Source organism: Hyaena hyaena, unplaced genomic scaffold (assembly GCF_003009895.1).
Source record: "Hyaena hyaena isolate Hyena2069 unplaced genomic scaffold, ASM300989v1 scaffold_63, whole genome shotgun sequence".
NCBI lineage: Eukaryota > Metazoa > Chordata > Mammalia > Carnivora > Hyaenidae > Hyaena > Hyaena hyaena.
In genome coordinates, this window is record NW_024080695.1 from 4,379,412 (window position 1) to 4,399,438 (window position 20,027).

Consider the following 20,027-nt stretch of genomic DNA (forward strand, 5'->3'; position numbering starts at 1 on the left):
TTGCTCTTTTGTATGAAATAGTGTTTCAGTGCTGTGTCTCAACACCAAGAAGAGATCGCCCTGCGACACAGGAGCTTAGAGAAGCGAAGAAGGTCAGTCCCCAGGCCCTTGGGGGGGGGGTGTGGGATGCTGCAAAGCCAGAGGCGGGGTCAGGACACCGTGAAAGCCATGTGGGAGGGGCGAAGGATGGGGCGCTCAGAGAACTGGGGGGAGGTCTGGTCTGGAAGGAAAGGGGAAGGAAGCTGAGTGGAGAGCTGAGATGAGGAGGGAGGGGATGGATGGAGACCCAGAGCTCAGGAACAAGGAGAGAGCCAGAAGCCCGTGTACCTGAGTGTTTGGGTGCAGCGGCTCCAGAAGCCAGTGCCCGGGAGCCGGGAGGATCACATATGAACCATGGAGTCACACAGGCTGGGTGTCATTGCCTCTCAGATAAAATGGCTGAGTTCTTCCTATTAAGTTGTGAGCCCCTGCTTCTTCGATCCCACCGCCCTGCCCTGAGCAGAGAAGGGTTTGGGAGAGGTTGAGGGAGCACCCTTTATGTCCTGCTCTCGTGACGGGCTGACCTTCCCTGTCACCATGCCCTCAAGGTCGCACCACTTCTGTTTTCCTGCTGGGGAGGCCAGGACCCAGAGTGGTGGAGCGACTTGCCCGAAGACACACAGAGAGTTGGGGGAGGGGGTCAGCGAAGCTCCACATCCAGGGATCCCGACTTGTATCTACTAACTGGGGGCCTTGATTTGCATCCTCAGCTCTGCCCAGGCCCCCCAGCATCTTGAGGTCATCCCTGACCCTTGATTCCTGAGCACAGGAATTTCAGCCCACTGCTCCAAAACACCCAGGCTGGTTTCAGCTTCTGGAAGGAGGTTCGCGCCCAGATTCCGCCACTCCTGCTCTCCATATTCCAATACCAAGGAGCTGATACAATGAGGTAGGATTCCCTGAGACTCACTGGTGACACAAATAGGTTTCCAGAGAGGCTTCTAGAAGGAGCCACAGCCTCTACCTCCTGGGGTCAGGGAGGGAGGCTTGGAGGAGCTGCGTAGAAGAGGCAGCAACCTCATCCCTGCACGATGCAGGAGCACCTCAGAAAACTCCCTAGCTGCTCACTCCACCCCACCCTCCCGAAAGCCCTTAGGGGATGAGGCCCCCAAAGCAATGGCAGCAAAGTTCATGTTCAAGGCTGCTGTGACCCGTGGCGGCAGGCTGCAGATGAGTGTCAGATCAGCTGAACTGTGGGTTGTTGGGCCACGCCCTGGACTTAATGGGCCTGACTTTGACGGGCGTCACATCCCTGGGAGTGAGTCAAAACACAGAGGCCGAAGCAAGATGGGGAATGGACTTTAATTCTTACTAAATCCCTCAGGAGACTCCATGGAGACCAAAGTTGGACACAGAGCCTTGTTTCTCCAAGTGAGGTCCATTGACCAGCAACGTTGGCCTCGCCTGGGAGCTGTCAGAAGCGCAGAGTCCAGGCCCCACCTCAGACTTACTGAATCAGGGTCTGTGTACACATGAAAGCTCGAGAAGCCAGGATCAGGGAAGAAAGCTTGGTGGATTATTGGTTACTGCCTTCTGGCTTGCGAGCCATGGATGATGCCATTTGATCTCCATGAGAATCTGGAGGGTGGGCGCCATTTTATGTTTTACAGAAGGTGACCTTGAGGCTCAGAGAGGTGAGTGGATTTCCCGAAGCCACAGGTCCGCAGGTGGGGGAGCTCGCCCCACCTCGCAGGTGGGTTGCATTCCCACCTCCGCCCCGTCATCCTCACGCCAGGACCAGAGCGGCTACGTGGCTGGCCACAAAACCTTCAAACACGCTGGGCTTGACTCACTGCTCAGGACACAGACCGGAAATTACACAGGTGTTCACCCACCAGAATTGAACAAAATAAAGGGTTTCTTATCAGCTCTAGAATCCAGCTACCCGGTTTCCCAGAGCCTCGAGCTCCCCACCGGAAGCATCCCTATAAAACATGCGTAAGAGGCTTACCGTGTTCATCCAGAAGTATGTTGTCGGGCTTGATGTCTCTGGAAGAGAAAACAAAGAGGCGGAAAATGTGATTCCTGGGGCCTACTGATGAGCACATAACAAACATGCCACCTGGGGACCAGCGCCGAGAAACACCTGACAACCCCCAGCACGCATGTGTCTTCCTCAGACAGGGAGCAGGGGAGCAGTGATTATGGTAACAGAGCACCTGTGTTCTCGCTTCCTTCCTGTTTCCTGGAACTGCAACTCGACTGTGGGAATACCTTCTTCTCGAATATTCTTTTTTTTTTTACTAGAATTTTTAACTTTTATTTTGAAATCATTTTAGATTTACAGAAAAGTGCATCTATAGCTCAAAAGAGTTCCCATCTGTCCTGCACCCCTTCTCCTCACGTTAACATTACCTGCCTCATAGTACACTTAGCAGAGCAAAAAATTACCGTTGCTACAAGATTCTTAACTAAATAAAAGATCTAATTCAGATTTCATAGATTTTTTCCATTGATGTCCTTTTTCTGTTTCGGGATCCAACAAGGATCTCACATTACATTTGGCTGTCAGGTCTCTTTTGTTTCCCTCAATCTGTAACAATATTTCAATCTTTCCTTATATGTAACCAGATTTTAAACACTCACATCATTTAGCCTGGCAATTTCACTTATAGGAATATTCTTTAAAACTTTTTAAAGCTTTATTTCAGAGAGAGGGAGAGAAACAGCGTGAGCAGGGGAGGGGCAGAGAGAGAGGGAGACACAGAATCGGAAGCAGGCTCCAGGCTCTGAGCTGTCAGCACAGAGCCCGACGCGGGGCTCGAACCCACAAACCGTGAGATCATGACCTGAGCTGAAGGCAGACACTTAACCGACTGAGCTCCCAGGAGCCCCACTTATAGGAATTTCTTAACAATTTTTGGTGTTGGACTCCCAAGAGTGTCCACTCATTGAGCTCCTGGTCTCCGCCAGCAGGTAGAGAAGCTCCCCCCTCCTAATGGAAAGTAGCCCTCCCACCTTGCTAGGTAACTCCCCCAAGGGTGATGGCCTCTGCTCTACAGATACAGAAAGGAGGTTCAGGGAGGGCTGTCAACTTGTCCAGGTCAGAGATCAGCCACCCCCAGCCCTCAGCCACTTTTTGTACCACCTGTGAGGCTAAGAAGGGCTTTTACTTCTTTAAGAAGTTGTGAAAACAAGACAGGCACATAAAGCAAAAACGAAATGATGTAGCACAGAGACTAATGTGGTCCCAAGAGCCCAAAATATTTATTATCTGACCCTTTGGGGAGAAAGTCTGTGGGTCCATTTTTAGGGTGTGGGCTGGGGAGTTTCTGGAAAGTTCTGGAAAGTTCCACCGAACATCACCATGAGAGCAAAGGTCTTCCAACTCCAAGACATGCTTATTCAAGGCATGGGCTTACCTCTGCACCTCGTGCCTAGCACAGTGCCTGTCTCTAGTAGACGCTGTCAGAGAAAACTCAGAGGTGGGCAGCAGCCAAAGTGTAAGCAGAGGCTTTACTCAGGACAATTGCAGCAGGGGAAACCTGCCTCAATTTGCAGCCAAGGAGCAGGTGGGGATCATGGATGTAAAGTTACTAACTGGAAACATCAAGGGAGGGGGACTCTGGGTAAAGCCACCCGATAGAACTTGCGCTGAAGGCAGGCTGAGGCATTGGACATCACCTAGGGGGTGAGGCGCCTGAGGTATGAAGGACGGAGGCTTCTGGCAACACCAATGTCACGGGTCTTCCCTGTGACTGGACAATGCAAAGAGGAACAAGAAAGCCCAAGAGTTGAGGACTACTTGCAAAAGAACTCCAAAGAGCTGGAGTGAAGTTTGATTGAGGAGAGAGAGTCTTTGTCAACACACAGGAAACACGGAAGAGTGAGGAAGGGAAGGTTGACTGTAAAAAAAAAAAAAAAAAAAAAAAAAAAAAGCCTTGGAGAAACTCAGTTGACATCCTCAGCCCCGATTTACTTATCATTAACATGCATACACTCCCCGCAGCTCGGTATTAAACCCATAGCCCTTAGAAATGCAAACCCGACTCTTTCATTTATAATAAACGTCAAATCTTCTGAGACTAACGTCAGCTTGCTTCAAAATAGAAAACATTTGCCGCTGAGTTTATCAACTAGTAATTGTACCTGAAAACACACGGAGCTTATTTGTAATCATGCGGTGCAGTGTCTATGGCTTTGGGGATGAAAGAAACACTCAACCTATATATTTAAACTTTTATTTTCACAGTGAGTTTTTGAGACGTGAATAGTGATGAGCATTATGCAGATGGATCAATCCCCCACCCCCACCCTGCCACTGCCGAGTTCACAAAACATCCACAGCGGACAGAGATGATGATTCACGGAGTCCCAGCGGGGAGGAGGAGCTCGAGAACTTCTAAAATTAAAACAAAAGGCAGAAGACACAGACTTAAGGGTTTGTGCATCAAACCAGCAAATACTAGGTCCTTGTGCAGGGTGCCTCCCAGTAGGGCTCTCAAGCAAAGGGGAACTAAGTGGGGCGCCTGGGGGGCTCAGTCGGTTAAGCGTCCGACTTCAGCTCAGGTCATGATCTCACGGTTCATGGGTTCGAGCCCCGCGTCGAGCTCTGTGCTGACAGCTCAGAGCCTGGAGCCTGCTTCAGATTTTGTGTCTCCCTCTCTCTCTGACCCTCCCCTGCTCACGCTGTCTGTCTCTCTCAGAAATAAATAAAACATAAAAAAAAATTTAAACAAAGGGGGAACTAAGTACTTGTCAACAATGTAGAAGGGGTGGGGCGCCTGGGTGGCTCAGTCAGTTGAGCGTCCGACTTCGGCTCAGGTCATGATCTCATGGTTCATGGGTTCGAGCCCCGCGTCGGGCTCTGTGCTGACAGCTCTCTCCCACTCTCTCAAAAATAAAGATGGGGAAGAAAAAAAAAAGAATGGAGACACAGCGGCGAATGTTAAAGCGATCCCGTGAGGACTAGCGGGACCTTGTTTGGGACGTGGGGATCCGGGAGGAGGTGGCCGTGGCCCACGGAGCATAAACCCCCAAATGCTTGCAGGGACCACAGCCCGAAGCCGCCGCCTCCTCTGATGCTAAAGCCTCTCGGCTTTGCACCTTCTCCCTTACCCTTCTCTCTCCTCTTCCTTTGCTTTCCTCCAACATTTTGCAAACGCCTGAAAACTGGGGTTGCAGAAACTCAAGACACAGCCCCTCCCACACGAAGCTCAGAATCCATGGGCTGAGACACGCGTGGGCGGGGTGCCATGTGGCCCAGATGCTGTGGCGCAGGGGTGAGTGAGGCCATGAAGCCAGGGGAAGATGGAAGGGGGCTGCTGGAGAACGAACAGCCAGGTGCACTCAGACATAGGGATCAGGGTGTCAGAGCCCAGACGAGGTGGGGGGGCAGACCTAAGCAGAGGTGAGCCTGTAGGGTGGGGTGAACGCTGTAACCCCAATATTTGTACCTATGTGGAACCTGAGAATGTGACTTTATTTGGAAATAGAGCCTTTGCAGATGGAATCAGTTAAAGATCTCAAGATGAAATTGAGTCTTAGGGTGGGTCCTCAATCCAACGGCTTCTGTCTTGATAAGAGAGAGGGGAGGGAGATTCGGACACACAGACACGAAGGACAGAAGAGCTTGTGAAGACAGAGCCGGGATTTGGAGAGACGTGGCCATCAGCCCGGGAGCGCCAGGAGCCACCGGAAGCTGGAAGAAGCAGGAAAGACTTCTCCCCAGAGCTCGCGGAGATGCTAATTACAGTCTTCTGGCCAGAAGTGTGAGATGATACATTTGTGTTGTTTTATGTCACGGATTTCGTGATAATTAGGAAGCTAACAGCGGGCAGAAGGGGGTCTAATGGAGGAGGCTGGCTAATCTCAACCGGTAGCTGGGGTCCCCCACAGACCACAGGCTGACCTCGGACAGGCCCCCTGCCCGTGGAGTCGGCAGCCACCCCTGAAAAGTCCCGCTCACCATCTCAAGAGGGCCAAACAGGGTGCAGATGTGAGCAGCCTGGTAAACAAGACTCCACGGTTCCAAGGGGAGAGGCTGCCCGTCCGGTGAGACCTGCTCAGAAGCAGACTGCCTGGGCTCCCAGCCCTGCCCTCTGGCCACCAGGGTGACCCCTGCCCGGGCTCCTGCACACTTCGTGCTGCGGGGAAATTTGACACAGGCAGGCGTTCCCTCTGTGTCGGCTCTTAGTAGAACGCAGGTGAACCAGCATTTATGGGGTGTCCCCTCTGGGGTCACTGGGGGACCCAGGAGTAAACAAGACGGATCCAGCTGAACGGAGCTTGAGCTCCAGGGAGGGAGATGGGCCAGGAAGCACGAGAGTAAATGACCCGTCACAAGTTGGGATGAGTGCTTTGAACACCTAGAAACCAAAAGAGGTCCTGCTTCTGGTGGGAGGTCAGGGAAGGACTTTCAGAAGACCTGACACTAGGTTGACATCAAGAAAACGTCTCAGTGTGGTTTTGATTTGTATTTCCCTGATGATGAGGGATGCTGAGCATCGTTTCATGTGTCTGTTGGCCATCTGGATGTCCTCTTTGGAGAAGTGTCTGTTCATATCTTCTGCCCATTTCTTCACTGGGTTGTTTGCCTTTTGGGTGTGGAGTTTGGTGAGTTCCTTATAGATTTTGGATGCTAGCCCTTTATCTGATATGTCATTTGCAACTATCTTTTCCCATTCTGTCGGTTGCCTATTAGTTTTACGGATTGTTTCCTTTACCGTGCAGAAGCTTTTTATCTTGATGAGGTCCCAGTAGTTCATTTTTGCTCTTGATCCCCTTGCCTTTGGGGATGTGTCAAGTAAGAAGTTGCTGCAGCTGAGGTCAAGGAGGTTGTTTCCTGCTTTCTCCTCTAGGGTTTTGATGGTTTCCTGTCTCACATTCAGGTTCTTCATCCATTTTGACTTTATTTTCGTGTATGGTGTGAGAAAATGATCTAGTTTCATTCTCATGCCAGTCAGAGTGGCTAAAATGAACAAATCAGGAGACTCTAGATGCTGGCGAGGATGTGGAGAAACGGGCACCCTCCTACACTGTTGGTGGGAATGTAAACTGGTGCAGCCCCTCTGGAAAACAGTGTGGAGGTTCTTCCAAAAATTAACAATAGAACTCCCCTATGACCCAGCAATAGCACTGCTAGAAATTTACCCAAGGGATACAGGAGTGCTGATGCATAGGGGCCCATGTACCCCAATGTTCATAGCAGCACTCTCAACAATAGCCAACACATGGAAAGAGCCTAAGTGTCCACCAACTGACGAGTGGATCAAGAAGATGTGGTTTATTTATACAATGGAATACTACATGGCAATGAGAAAGAATGAAATCTGGCCATGTGTAGCAACATGGATGGAACTCGACTGTTATGGTGAGCAAAACAAGTCAGGCAGAGAAGGACAGATACCATGTGTTCTCACTCATGCGTGGATCAGGAGAAGCTTAACGGAGGACCATGGGGGAGAAGAGGGGGGAAATAGTGGGGGAGAGGGAGGGAGGGAAACCATGAGAGACTCTTGAATGCTGAGAACAAACTGAGGGTTGATAGGGTGGGGGAGAGGGGAAGAGGGAGATGGGCATGGAGGAGGGCACTTGTGGGGATGAGCACTGGGTGTTATATGGAATCCAACTTGACAATAAACTATAATTTAAAAAAAGAAAGAAAAAAAGAAAGCATCAGCCAAGGGCAACCTGGGAGCAAGTCCTCATTTTGCAGGTGAGGTGGCCAACTCTGTCCGAGAGGGCGGGTCATTTCACCTGTGACGTGCATCCAGCTGAGGGAATGTGACGAAGATTCCATTATCTCAGACTCTGTCTTCTTCACGCTGGAGTGAGGTTGTGCTAGCGCTGAAGACGGGCACTGTCACGTGTGTGCAGGACCCAGGGGAGGGGGCGCAGGGGCCTCCAGCAGCTGGGAGCCAGCGAGAAAATGGGAGCCACGCCTGCAGCCGCAGGGGCGCATTCTGTCCTCAACCGCGGGAGCTTGGGAGAGGTCCAGGAACACGCACAGCCAGTGGGTACCTGGACTGCGGCTCTGTGGCGCCCTGAGCAGATGGGCCAGCTCAGCTGTGCCCGGGTCCTGACCTACAGAAGCTGAGAGAATAAATGTGAGCCGTGTGAGCTGCTAAATTAGCAATTAGTGGCTGTTTGTTAGACGGCAATGGAAAAGCAATACACTAGCTCTACGATCGTGGGCAATTTGAGCCTCGCTCCCTCATCTGGAAAATGGAAATGGCCCCGCTCTGACTGCTGCTGGGAAAATCCAACGAGGTCCTACTGACGGCAGGGCTCCCAGTTGGAGTTGGGGAACACTTGGGCCCATCGCCGAGCTTCTGGGAAAGTGAATTAGATCTCTTTTATAGGACCCCCACCAGGCAGACTTCAGAGGAGCCAGAGAGCCCGAGCCACTTGGGATTTAATAAGAAGAGCACAGAGGCGCCTGGGTGGCTCAATTGGTTACATGTCTGTCATCAGCTCAGGTCATGATCTCGCGGTTCGTGAGTTGGAGCCCCGCATCGGGCTCTGTGCAGACAGCTCAGAGCCTGGAGGCTGCTTCAGAGTTTGTGTCTCCTTCCCTCTCTGCCCCTCCCCTGCTCTCACGCTCTGTCTCTCTGTCTCTCAAAAATAAATAAATGTTAAAAACAATAAAAAAAAAAGAAGAGCATTTTATGGGCAGAGCATCTTATCAGAGCCGCAGGGTCATGGGATTCGGGGCCGTTCCCTCCAGGTCTGTTTTTCTCATTGATGATATCTCTACACTAGCACGTCACCCCGCTCCAAATGGGCTCGGGTGTTCGGAACGCGCATTAGGAGCTCTGCGTGGATGGAAAGGCCGCGGCAATGTTTTCTGAAGACAGGCCCATAATTTCAGAGCTGAGCAAAATGGCACTTTGATGGAAAGTATGCAGGAGAGGCTATAAAACCCAGTTCTTGCTCTTGAATTATTCTCCAGCCCCCGAATAAAACAAAGCATAAAATGTCAGCTGGGCTATTTAAAAAAAAAAACCCAAAAACCAGTACAGAAGTGGCTCTGATCCTGGCTGCAGAGGAGGGCCTCAGAGGGTCCTCTGCAGTAACAAAGACAAAGACGAAGAGCCACACTTGTGAATGAAAACCACGGCCACAGAGGAAGACATGGAGATGTGCATGGAAGTGGTACATGGAGGTGGGAAGAGGCTAGTCCTGAGCCTGCCTCTTGCGGGCCCCGTGGCCCTGGCACTCTGCCTGCCACCGGGGGCCTGCGGTTCATCACTCCAAGTCAGATGACACACACTCCGCGTAGTTATGGGAAGGATGTATCTGTTTCAGTCACTTTTATTCTTGCTGTTGTTAAAGCACCTCAGTGTACATCCCAGCTATTACAGAAACTTACCTTTATTGTATGTTTAAAAAAATTTTGTGTTTATTTTTGAGAGAGAGACAGAGTGTGGGCGGGGGAGGGGCAGAGAGAGAGAGACACAGAATCCGAAGCAGCTCCAGGCTCTGAGCTGTCAGCACAGAGCCCACCACGGGGCTTGAACCCATGGACTGAGAGATCATGACCTGAGCCGAAGTCGGACGCTTAACTGACTGAGTCACCCAGGCGCCCCCTTTATTGTATTTTAATACATGAATCCAAAGAGCCGGTTGTCTGATCCAGAGGCTTCTGTGGCTGTTCACCAAGGAACGGCATGGAGGGCATCTGGACAGCTCTGGGCACAGGGAAGACAAGCCTAGCCGGTGGTGGGGAGGGGTGGTCAGCAGATGCTGTGGTCAGGGGAGAGGAGATGGGTTTACAGAGGCAGGTGGAGGCTACTTGTGAGGGGCATTATTTGATGAAGAAGCCAGCTTTAGGTGGTTAGACCTCAAAGCAAAATCTTGGGCTCTCCTGGTCTGTGTGAACCCTTGTGACCTTGAGCACCGGCTTGATGCACCCATCATCCCCCAGCAAGCTGATGTGGGACAGAAAGATAATGACCTTGGTCCTCACATTTTGGATGTCATCATATAGGCATGGATTATTCTAGAAACTAGGAAACAATTAGGAGAGTACACAACATTGCTTCTCAGATATTACTTCTTCCTCTCTCTCCTGCTTCCTGGGGAAGGCAGGGACCGTGAACAAACCCCCAGCCACCAACGGGACACAGTAATGGTAGCATCTTCACTGATACTCTCCACTGAGCGCTCACTGCATGCCAGGGGCAATTTCACGCACATTCCGTAGCTTAAACACGGAGCATGGGTCATGCATCAGGTACAATGCCAGCGTTTCATGTCACCTCACTTAGTTCTGATGCAACTCTAGCGGACATCCCTGCTCTGATCTTACTGAAGAGGAAAGAACTATTCACACAAGTTCACACACTGGCAGACAAGAACGCAAATCACATGTGGCTTGGTCTCTAGATCAATATTCTCTACCTTGGAGAAAAAACAAAAAAAAAAAAATATCAAGGAAAAAAGGCAGGTGTTCCCAGAATCGAAACTAGGCAGTAATGAGTAATAACCGGAGAAGCATGTGCATAATAAATATCTGATTCAATAAATACAATCACGTTACTGGTATTTCAGGATATGTTTCCTTATAACAACGCCCACACACAAGGTCGTATTTCTTTTTTAATATGACCCGGATGGCTTTACAAGGCGTAAATCTGACTCTGTCCCTTCTGACATAAATCCCCTTAATGTCCCTCTGGCACCTCCGTGCTGCCGGCCAGTTCTAACACAATCTCAGAAATAAAAGTGAGCACTGAAACGTGGCTGTCAGCTCGTACATCCATCAGTTGAGGGCATTAAAGAAAACTACCAGGGACCCCAGTGATGCTGAACAACAAGAGGAAAAGAGGAGCCATTTTAACCTAGAAGGGTCCGCCGTAAGGACACAGCTCGGAATAGGGCATGACTGTCACAGACCCAGGCCCATGCGTGCACACGGGTCTAGAGAGCCCCACCAGAGGCCGGGGCCCAGCAGAGCAGACCGCCCGTGGCGCCCTGTGTCCCCCAGCCGTCCTGGCCTTGTCTCTCAGTGGCATGCCTCGCCCATGCCCACCCACGCGGCGGGTGTTAGGACACGGTTAGATGCCCTCCTGAACTACTGCAGCGGGTGGAAGAGTGTCCCCCAAATGCACGTCTGCCTGTGGCTGGGAGGCCATTGGAAATAATGTCTTTGTAGAGGTAATGAAGAGGGAGTTTGCACCGGTTGTGTTGAGCCCCGAATCCAACTAGTGTCCATATAAGGAGAGGGAAAGACTCAGATCCAAACAGAGAAGGCGGCTTGAAGTCAGAGGTGAAGACTGGGGGGAGGGGGTACACAGGCCAAGGTCGCCCGGAACCGCCAGGCGATGGGCTGGGTTCTCCCTCTCAGCCCCGAGAGGGAACAAACATGTCGACACCTTGATTTTGGACCTAACAATATTTTTAATGTTTCTTTATTTTTGAGAGAGAGAGAGAGAGAGAGAGAGAGAGGGCATGAGTGGGGGGAGGGCAGAGAGAGGGAGGCACAGAATCTGAAGCAGCTCCAGGCTCTGAGCTGTCAGCACAGAGCCCGACGCGGGGCTCAAACCCACAGACCGTGAGATCATGACCTGAGCTGAAGTCGGACACTTAGCCGACTGAGCCACCAGGCTTTTTTTTTTAAGCCACCCTGTCTGTGGCCTTTTGCTACGGTAGCCCCCCGACCCCCGAAACTCATATACATGGGGGATGTTGTGATCGCTCTGTCCCTGGGTAGCAAAACAGGCTGAAGTAGAGTGAGACATTTCCCTGAGCCACAGAGTCTGTGGTGGAGTCAGGACACACCAGTCAGAGGCCCACATCTTGGTTTAAAGGCAGAGAAGCAATTTTTCCAATGTGCACCGAGCCTCGTAAGAGTTCTGTCCTGCATCTCGCTAAAACCTCATGCTGCGACCCCAGTCATTTTCCTCTCTATTATACAGAAGAGAAAACGCATCCGGCCAAACCAGGCGCAGGGATTCTTGGTTTTTCTTTAATCCTGCAAAAAACAAACACCAGCATGGCTGACATTGATTAATCCAGTTCCAGAGCCGTGTCTCCCCAGGGTACTGATGTAAACTCGGTTACTACGGCAATTGCATCCAGCTAATTATCCCCAAGTACGTCTCACAGAGGTTTTTGAAGCTTTTGGGATTCACAAACATGTTCAAGGATGCGCTGGGTTCAATGGATGGGTGAGCCTGACAACGTTCATAACATGCCACCCTAGAGGCAGTGAGGGTGTCACCTTCCCAGTAAGGTCAGGAGGGGTCCACAAAGCCCTCGGAGACCCACCCAACCCAGTGCTATCACTTTCTAGTTGCTCCTAGACTGAATTGTAACAGTCTGTCCGTGAGCCAGAGCGCTCCACCAAAATGCAAATTCACGGCAAATGGCAAACAAGAGAAGTGTGTAAAAGGACAGGGTGCTTGCCCAGACATCCTGTGATGCTGGATAAATGTTTGAGCCCTTCGGGGTGCCTGGGGGGCTCAGTTGGTTAAGCATCCAACTTCGGCTCAGGTCATGATCTCACCGCTCATGACTTTGAGCCCCATGTCAGGCTCTGAGCTGTCAGCACAGAGCCTTCTTCGGATTCTGTGTCTCCGTCCCCCTCTCTGCCCCTCCCTTGTTCACTCTCTGTCTCTGCCCGTCTCTCGAAAAAATAAACAAACGTTAAAAAAAAAAAAAGTTTGAGCCCTGGATAATGGTTTAAATCCTTACTCTGCTACTGCCTGGGTCTCAGTTTTCCTCATCTGTAAAACGGGGATGGAATGAAACCATGTATGCAAAAGACCTGGCTCAGTTCCTAGCACATGGTAGGTGCTCAATAAATGGTGATTATTACCCACACCCTGACCCACTCCTACTTAGCAGGGAGTTTAGAGGAAACAGGATGTGGCAGAGAAGAAGATGGCAGAGCTGACCAGCATGATGAGGACCATCTCTGGGTGTGCGCAGTTTTACAGTTCACGAAAGCCCTTCCCATCTGCAGTTCACTTATCCCGCCTCACAGCCCTAGAAATCAGGCTTTATCTCCTTTTTATGAACACGGAACTGAAGCCTAGAGAGGACAGCACCTCCTCCTTAGTTACAGTTAAAAAGTAGCAATGGGATTTGAACCCAGCTCCCCTGATGCCCACCTTGGGCTCTTTCTGTTCACGCTCTGGGTGGGGCAGAGCCTCCTGACCCACCTGCCCACACGTCTGCATGCGCTTGCCGAGCCTGGAGCACTCCTGAGTCCCCACCCGGTCGGCCCTCTGCCTCCCAACTTCCTTGGGTCCCCTGTGAAGAGGCACCCAAGGGCTCTCAGCTGGGGACACAGCCCCCACCCATCCTCTCTAATGAACACTTTCCCAGCAGTCCTGGGGGCTCCAGGTGGGAGGAGAACAGGTGTCCCCTGGCTCCCCACTGTCCCTGTCCCTCCTTCCGCCTCAACTCTATGGTCATTGAAATTGGGGCCGTCTGACCACACTGTCCCCCCCTTCCCTGTGTTAGGCCCCTACAGACACATGGCACTGAGTCCCTGGCTCCCTCCACGCACCCCAGGTGTGAATCTGGGTGATGCAACAGCCACGCGGCTGGGTACCCTCAGTCCCTGACCTGCGGTCAGGTCTCGGTGCCTCCACCACCCACCCCAGTCACTCGCCCACCTCTCAGGCCCCGCCTTCCAGGGCACCTGCCCTCCACCCACCGCATCCATAGCCGCCCCCGCCCGCCAGGCCCCGGGAGTCCGCTGCCCTCATCCACGCCAACCCCGCCCCCAGCCTCAGTTCCCGATCCCGATGCCTCAGCCCAAACCCAGACCCGAGTTACCTTCTGCTTGCTACGCGGCTGCAGAAGAGTGCATCGAGACCCGGGTCCGGCAGCCCTTCCCCTGATGGCAGCCTCATCCGGTCCCTCTCGCTCTTTGGGGACTAGTTACACGCTTCTCTCCTCAAACCCCCAACACCGTCTGCCCCCAAGGCCCGGGGGCCACCCCTGGCTCCGCGGTTTCTCACGCCCTCCTCCATCCGACGTGAGCACCTCTTCAACATTGGAGCCCGGGCCTCCCCTGCATCTCCCGGCAGCACCCAGAGGGGGCGCTCTCGGCTCACCGCCCTCTCCGGACTCCCTTGCGGCAAGAACACTTAGAAGCAGAGGGCACTTGTGGGGATGAGCACTGGGTGTTATATGGAAACCAACTTGACAATAAACTATTTGCAAAAAAAAAAAAAAAAAAAGCAGCAGCCTGCTCCTCTCTCCTCCCTTCCCTGCGCTTGGCCAGGGGGGCTGCCTGCCCAGCAAGGTCCCCATGTGCCTCCGCCTTGCTGCTCCCTGCCTAGAGGCCCACCCCCCACCCCCGTGACTCCCCATCTCTGCAGACCCCTAACTGCTCGCTCTCCTTTATTTCTCTCCATAGCCCTCACCGCCTGACATTCTCCTTACCAACTTGCTCTCGGTTTGTCTTTCCTGATTGAGATGTAAACCTCAGGGCAGCAGGGACATCCCCCCCCCCCCCGCCCCCCGCCGGTGTGTTGCCAGCACCTAGAACAGCGTCTGCCACAAAAGACACACTCAGTAAATAGCCGTTTGACTGGCAGCCAGAGTGGACGAAAGGCCCGGCGCTCCCAACCACCTGCCTCCACTGATTCCCCTCCTTGCTTCCCACGGTGGCTCCTCAGTCTGGAGACTTTGGGAAGCACGATCCTTAGGGCCAACACGGCCTCCCATCCCCAACTCAGACCAGTCGCAGCCTCAGCCTCTGTGGGCGAGGCCTGGGAACCTGCATTTTGGGGACAAGCCTCAGTGGGGTTCTGATGCCTCCTGGGGTTTGAAAGCGCTGATCTGCTAAAGGAGAAACTCAGATATCTGAACTGGCTCGCAATGTGGGGACTGTGTTCAGGGGGCGATTTGGGGGGAACTTCTAGTCTTACAAGCCCTGGTGTAAGGGATGGCTTCATTAAAATACAGGGCCCCGGTGGTGGGCTCGGGTTCCTTTGGGAACCAGTTAGGATGCCAATGTTACAGCTGCTGAGCCCTGGGGCTCCCTCAGAGCAGGAGCATTCAGTCTGATTGACAGGCTGGGGGCTGGGGAGGCATCCTCGGCTCAGGCTGGGGCGCACGAGTGCCAATGGGCTGACTTCTCCAAGCTCTCAAGTAGCCAGCCAGGCAGGTGCTGATCCGAGGGCAGAGGAAACAAGCAAACAGCACCGCCCCCCACCAAGGGGAGGGCAGGGCGCAGGATGGAAACAAAGGAGGGATTTCCCTCCCCAGATTATACAAGGGATGTGGGAGCCCTGGGTAGAAAGAAGCATACATGTGGAGCATTACAGTGATTTAATATTTCAAGAGATGCTATTTTTAGGGCCCAGTCTCTCTGTGAGTATCTTGTCCGAGGGGGCACACTGCCAAAATGTGTAAGAGTCACAGACGCCGAGTCTGTTACCGCTGGAAGGGACCTTAAATCTATCTGAAACAAACTGGCCCTGCGGCTCATAACCTCTCTGAACCTCAGGTTCCTCTTCTGTAAGGTTGGGCAATCATCTTGCCCACCTTTGGGATTGTTGTGAGGATTAAAAATGCCACAGTGTAAGAGTACCTGGGTGACTCAGTCAGGTAAGTCTTGATTTTGGCTCAGATCATGATATCAAGGTTGTGAAGTCAAGCCCCTCATCTGCATGAGCATGGAGCCTGCTTAAGATTCTCTCTCTCTCTCTCTCTCTCTCTGTCTCCCTAAGCTCCCCCCCTACCTTGCTCTCTCTCAAAAAAAAAAGTGCCACAATGGATATAAAAAAATTAGCCCAAGGTGGGCACCATGGTGAGGGCTTAATTCATATAACAAAAACAATTTAATGTGTAATTTTTTAAAATTATAGTTGAAGGCCTGAATGGAACAAAGTCTGACTTGCCCCAGGAAAAAAAAATTCCGCAACAGGTTTTAGACTTGAACTGTAACTCTTCATTGGGACTCTAGCCTGTAGATTTTAGACTTGCACCTCTATAACCGTGTGAGGCAATTCCTTAACACATATACGTTATCTATCATCTATCTATCTATCTATCTATCTATCTATCTATCTATCTATCTATCATCTGTTTACCCACCTATCTGTCCATCACCCCCTGATTCAAACCGAGGCACCTGCTGCTAGAACCTGTACCAGAAACCATATTAGCAAGGTCTCAAGGACATCAGGGAGGCCCGAGGTGGTGTCAGGCAGAGGCAGAGGAGCTTTAAGAAAAAGAATTTTATTACAAATAATCCAGGTGCCATTTCCTAAAGTCTACACCTCTGGGCAAGGCAGGTATGAGGCAAGAGCTCCACACAGGATGGCGGGAAGGGTGCAGGAGCCCAAGGCGGTCAGCATTTAACATGTACTGACCACCTTTTACATGCTGCACACACATCATCTCATTTAGTCTAAAACCCCTTGGGGGTGGGGGAACGTTCTTGGGCTTATGCTACGGATGACAAGGCTGCTGCTCCCTGTGGCCCCCAGGTGGCCCGAATTATGATAACTTTGCATAGAATTTGATAACTTTGCACAGAATTTGACTTTGATACCTTTCTGTTTCTTTGTTTTAATGTGAACTTCGTTTTTCTGAACTTGTGGATGATGATGTGGTTCAGGGTAGCTTTTTTCTTTCTTTTTTAATTAAATGTTTATTTATTGGGGCACCTGGGCGGCTCAGTCAGTTAAGTGTCTGACTTTGGCTCAGGTCATGACCTCGTGGTTCGTGAGTTTAAGCCCTGCGTCGGGCTGACAGCTCAGAGCCTGGAGCCTGCTTCTGATTCTGTGTCTCCCTCTTTCTCTGCACTTCCCCCACTCGTGCTCTGTCTCTCTCTATCTCTCAAAAATAAATAAAAACATTAAAAATTTTTAATTTATTTATTTGGAGAGAGATAGAGAGCCCAAGTGGGATAGGGGCAGAGAGAGAGGAGAAAGGATCTTAAGCAGGCGCCATGCTCAGCACAGAGCCTGATGCAGGGCTCGATCCCATGACTGTGAGATCATGCCCTGGGCATGAGAATGTGGGTCTGTGACTCAGGCAGCCTCACGGTGAGCAGTTTTTGTGATTCTTGCTGGGACGAGGGTGGCTCCAGCCCCACTGCCAGTGTTGCTAATGCTGTCCGTCCCTGGAACATGCACTGAGTGGTTCCCAGCATCAGACTCCTCTGCAAGATGATCTTAACATTCCTCACGTGCCCTGCTTCCTTGGAGGAAATGGCCTCGGGCAGCTGGCCCCAGGTGGGGCTGGATCTAGGGGTTGTGCTTGCCTGAGGCCCCGAGGATGCGCCAGAGGGACCGCCAGCCTTCTGCACAGGGCTGCTGGGGGCGGCCACGACGTAACACCACAGACCAGGGGGCTTAACGACGGAAACTTATGCCCTCCTAATGGAATGTCTTCATATCTCATATCTTCATATCTTATCATATCATATCTCATATCTTCTTACTTCATATCTGGAGGCTAAAAGTCCAAGATCAAGGTGTCGGCAGGCTGGCTTCCTTTAGGGCATCTCTCCCTGGCATATAAATGGCTGTCATCTTACCGTGTCCTCACATGGTCATCCCTCTGTGTGCATCTGTGTTTAAATATCTTCTCCTCATAAGGACACCAGTCAGGCTGGATTAGAGCCGAGTCTGAAGATCCCATTTTACCTTAATTACTTCTTCAAAGGCCTGATCTCCAAATAGAGTCACATTCTGAGGTGCTGGGGTTAGAGCTTCAACATATGAATTTTGTAGGGAACACAGTTCAGCCCAACACCCTCTCAGGGGGTTACGTGAAGAGGAGAGAGCCCTCTGGACCTCGGGGTACAAATGTTGGCAGAGGAGCTGGCCTCTGCCTCCTGCAGCCTCATCTTCATCACCCTGAGGCTGACACGTGGCCACACCTGTGACATCCCCGGATGTGTGTGCCCCCATGGAGGAGAAGGGGGCAAATCTCTCTAAGACAAGCCTGCGTCCTGCTAGGACCGGGAGCGGGTTGCTCTGTCAGGCGGCGGGGAGAGGAGTTGAGTGGGAGAGGGAGCCGGAAGGAGGAGAGGGAGAGAGGGAGAAAGGGGCCACACTTTTCTGCAAGAGGAGGGAGGCGGTTTGGAGCAAAGGGGGACATGAAGTCGGAGAGCCCTTGCGTGAACCCCGTGGGCACCACTGATCGACCTCACCTGACTGGCTGGACCTTTCTGAACCTGACCTTCCTCACCTGCAAAGTGGAGGTGACAATTCCCGGCCCCACGGAGTGCCGTGAGGACTCCCATGACGACGACGCTGGAGGGGGAGGCAGGAGGCAGGGGGTCTGTCAGGGGTGAGGGGACACCACGGGGCAGGGTCGGGGGGGAGCAGTCCCACCACGACACACTCAGGCCAGAGCCTTAGTCCCTCCCGTCCAACCGCAGAGTGGGGGTCCCTCTGCGGGGTTTCCACCAGGGGAAGGACAGGCCGGTGTGCATCCCTAGAAGATGCCTGACGCTTTCCCAGAGACAGAGAGGTTGGCCAGATGCAGGAAGGCAAGCCCTGGGTGGAGGGGGGCGGGCAGGATGCTCGCGGCTCTGCTTGTTGCCGTGGAAGAGCGCCTGGCACAGCACGAATGATCGGTAAGTATTTTTTCAGTGACTGAATGAGTCCCTTAGCCAGACTGTAAAAGAATAAAAACAGCATAAGCCCATGGGGACAAAGAGACCAGGACACTTTATACCAAAAGATGATCTCTGTCATCACGTGTTCAAAGAGCGAAAGCAGACAGAGGAGCCCACCTGATGGTCTGGAGGAAACTCTGGTATTGGGGCTCCCAGAGCGGAGCCCAGCAAGCCAGTCACCCCATAGAACCTGGGAGAATTTCCAGCCGTGGGAGAACCAGCGAGCACCAGGTCAGGTGGTCCTGAAGCCTGGGTCGTGGACTCTGCATCCAGATTGTCAGGCCCAAAGATCTACTCTCGGCCACACACAGAAGAGGGTGCTGGAAGGACAGGGCTGAAAAGAGAGAGGGGAACCGATGGTCTGAAGCATAAAGTGTCCCCAGTCCCCACCCCCTTCTCCTGCTGTGCAGCCACATTCTCAACAGTCATTCGTGACACCGGGAAGGCCTCAGAGGGAACACCAGCGGACACGAACATGGCCGGCAGCTACCTGGTCAGCCCCAGGGGGCACCTGTCTGTGCCACACTGTGGGGCACCCCCCGCCGGCCCCTGCCGCCAGCCAGCCTCTTCCCATCTGGCCCTTCAATATCAGGGAGCACTTACCAGTGGCCAGCAGCCATTAGCGGAAAACCTTTAAAGTAAAAGACAAAGACCAAAATAAACAGATAAGAGGCCGTCAGAGGACAGAGAAACAAATGTAGGGGAGAGGGAACTTGGAAATAACTGTAACTAATATCCTCAGAGAGGGAGAAGAAGATATTGTGCCCATAAAACACAAGACACTAGAGAAAAGGAGCACTCAGAGAATGCGAAAGGCTCTCGTTGCAAAACAAACCAAGAGTTGGGCTCGGAAGATGCTGAGGTCAGGGACATTTCCCAGAGAGGAGCCTAAAAGGTCCTGGAAATGGAAAATAAGGGGAGAAAGAGAAGCAGAGGGGATCATTCTAGCAAGTCCGACACCCAAATAATTAATAGGAGTTCAGGGAAGAGAGGAGGCAGACGCAGGGGGATCTGGCTCTCCTGGGGAGGAGGCTGGGGAAGCAAGTGTGCACACATGCATGGGGAGAAGAGGGTGTCCTGTGGGACCATAGACAAATGATCTGCGTGGGCAGAGAGGCCCGATGCGAGCGCAGAGTGCTGGCACTGAGGCTAGAAATGGGCGGGCAGAGTGGCGTGGGCCGGGCCAGCGCAGCCCAGATATCCACCACGAGAGGCAGTGAGGATCACAGGCCTTGGGCGGTGACTTTGGGGAGCACACATGACCCTGTTATGTCTCACTGGGTCATGGGATGATAAAGTTATTTGCTACCAATTCTCATTCAGTCCTGCTAATTAGGTCAAAAAGGTTTCTCCATTGGATCTGGAATCTCTTTAAGATCAGACACCTGCTAATCTCCCTTTAATGAAGAAAGAGTAGAGAGCAGGACCAGTGCCTTTCAGCGGCAGG

At 52.2% G+C, this 20,027-nt stretch overlaps 1 protein-coding gene across 1 annotated transcript in view; it reads right to left on the minus strand.

Moving 5' to 3' along the window:
• The window catches only part of STK32B (serine/threonine kinase 32B), a gene marked incomplete at its 5' end in the record, with an annotated part of 114,460 nt that overhangs the window by 66,034 nt on the left and 28,399 nt on the right, over positions 1-20,027 (minus strand). Inside the window, one exon of the mRNA XM_039232111.1 lies at positions 1,991-2,028. Coding sequence (XP_039088042.1) covers positions 1,991-2,028 — 38 coding nt within the window. The remainder of the gene's footprint in view (positions 1-1,990; positions 2,029-20,027) is intronic.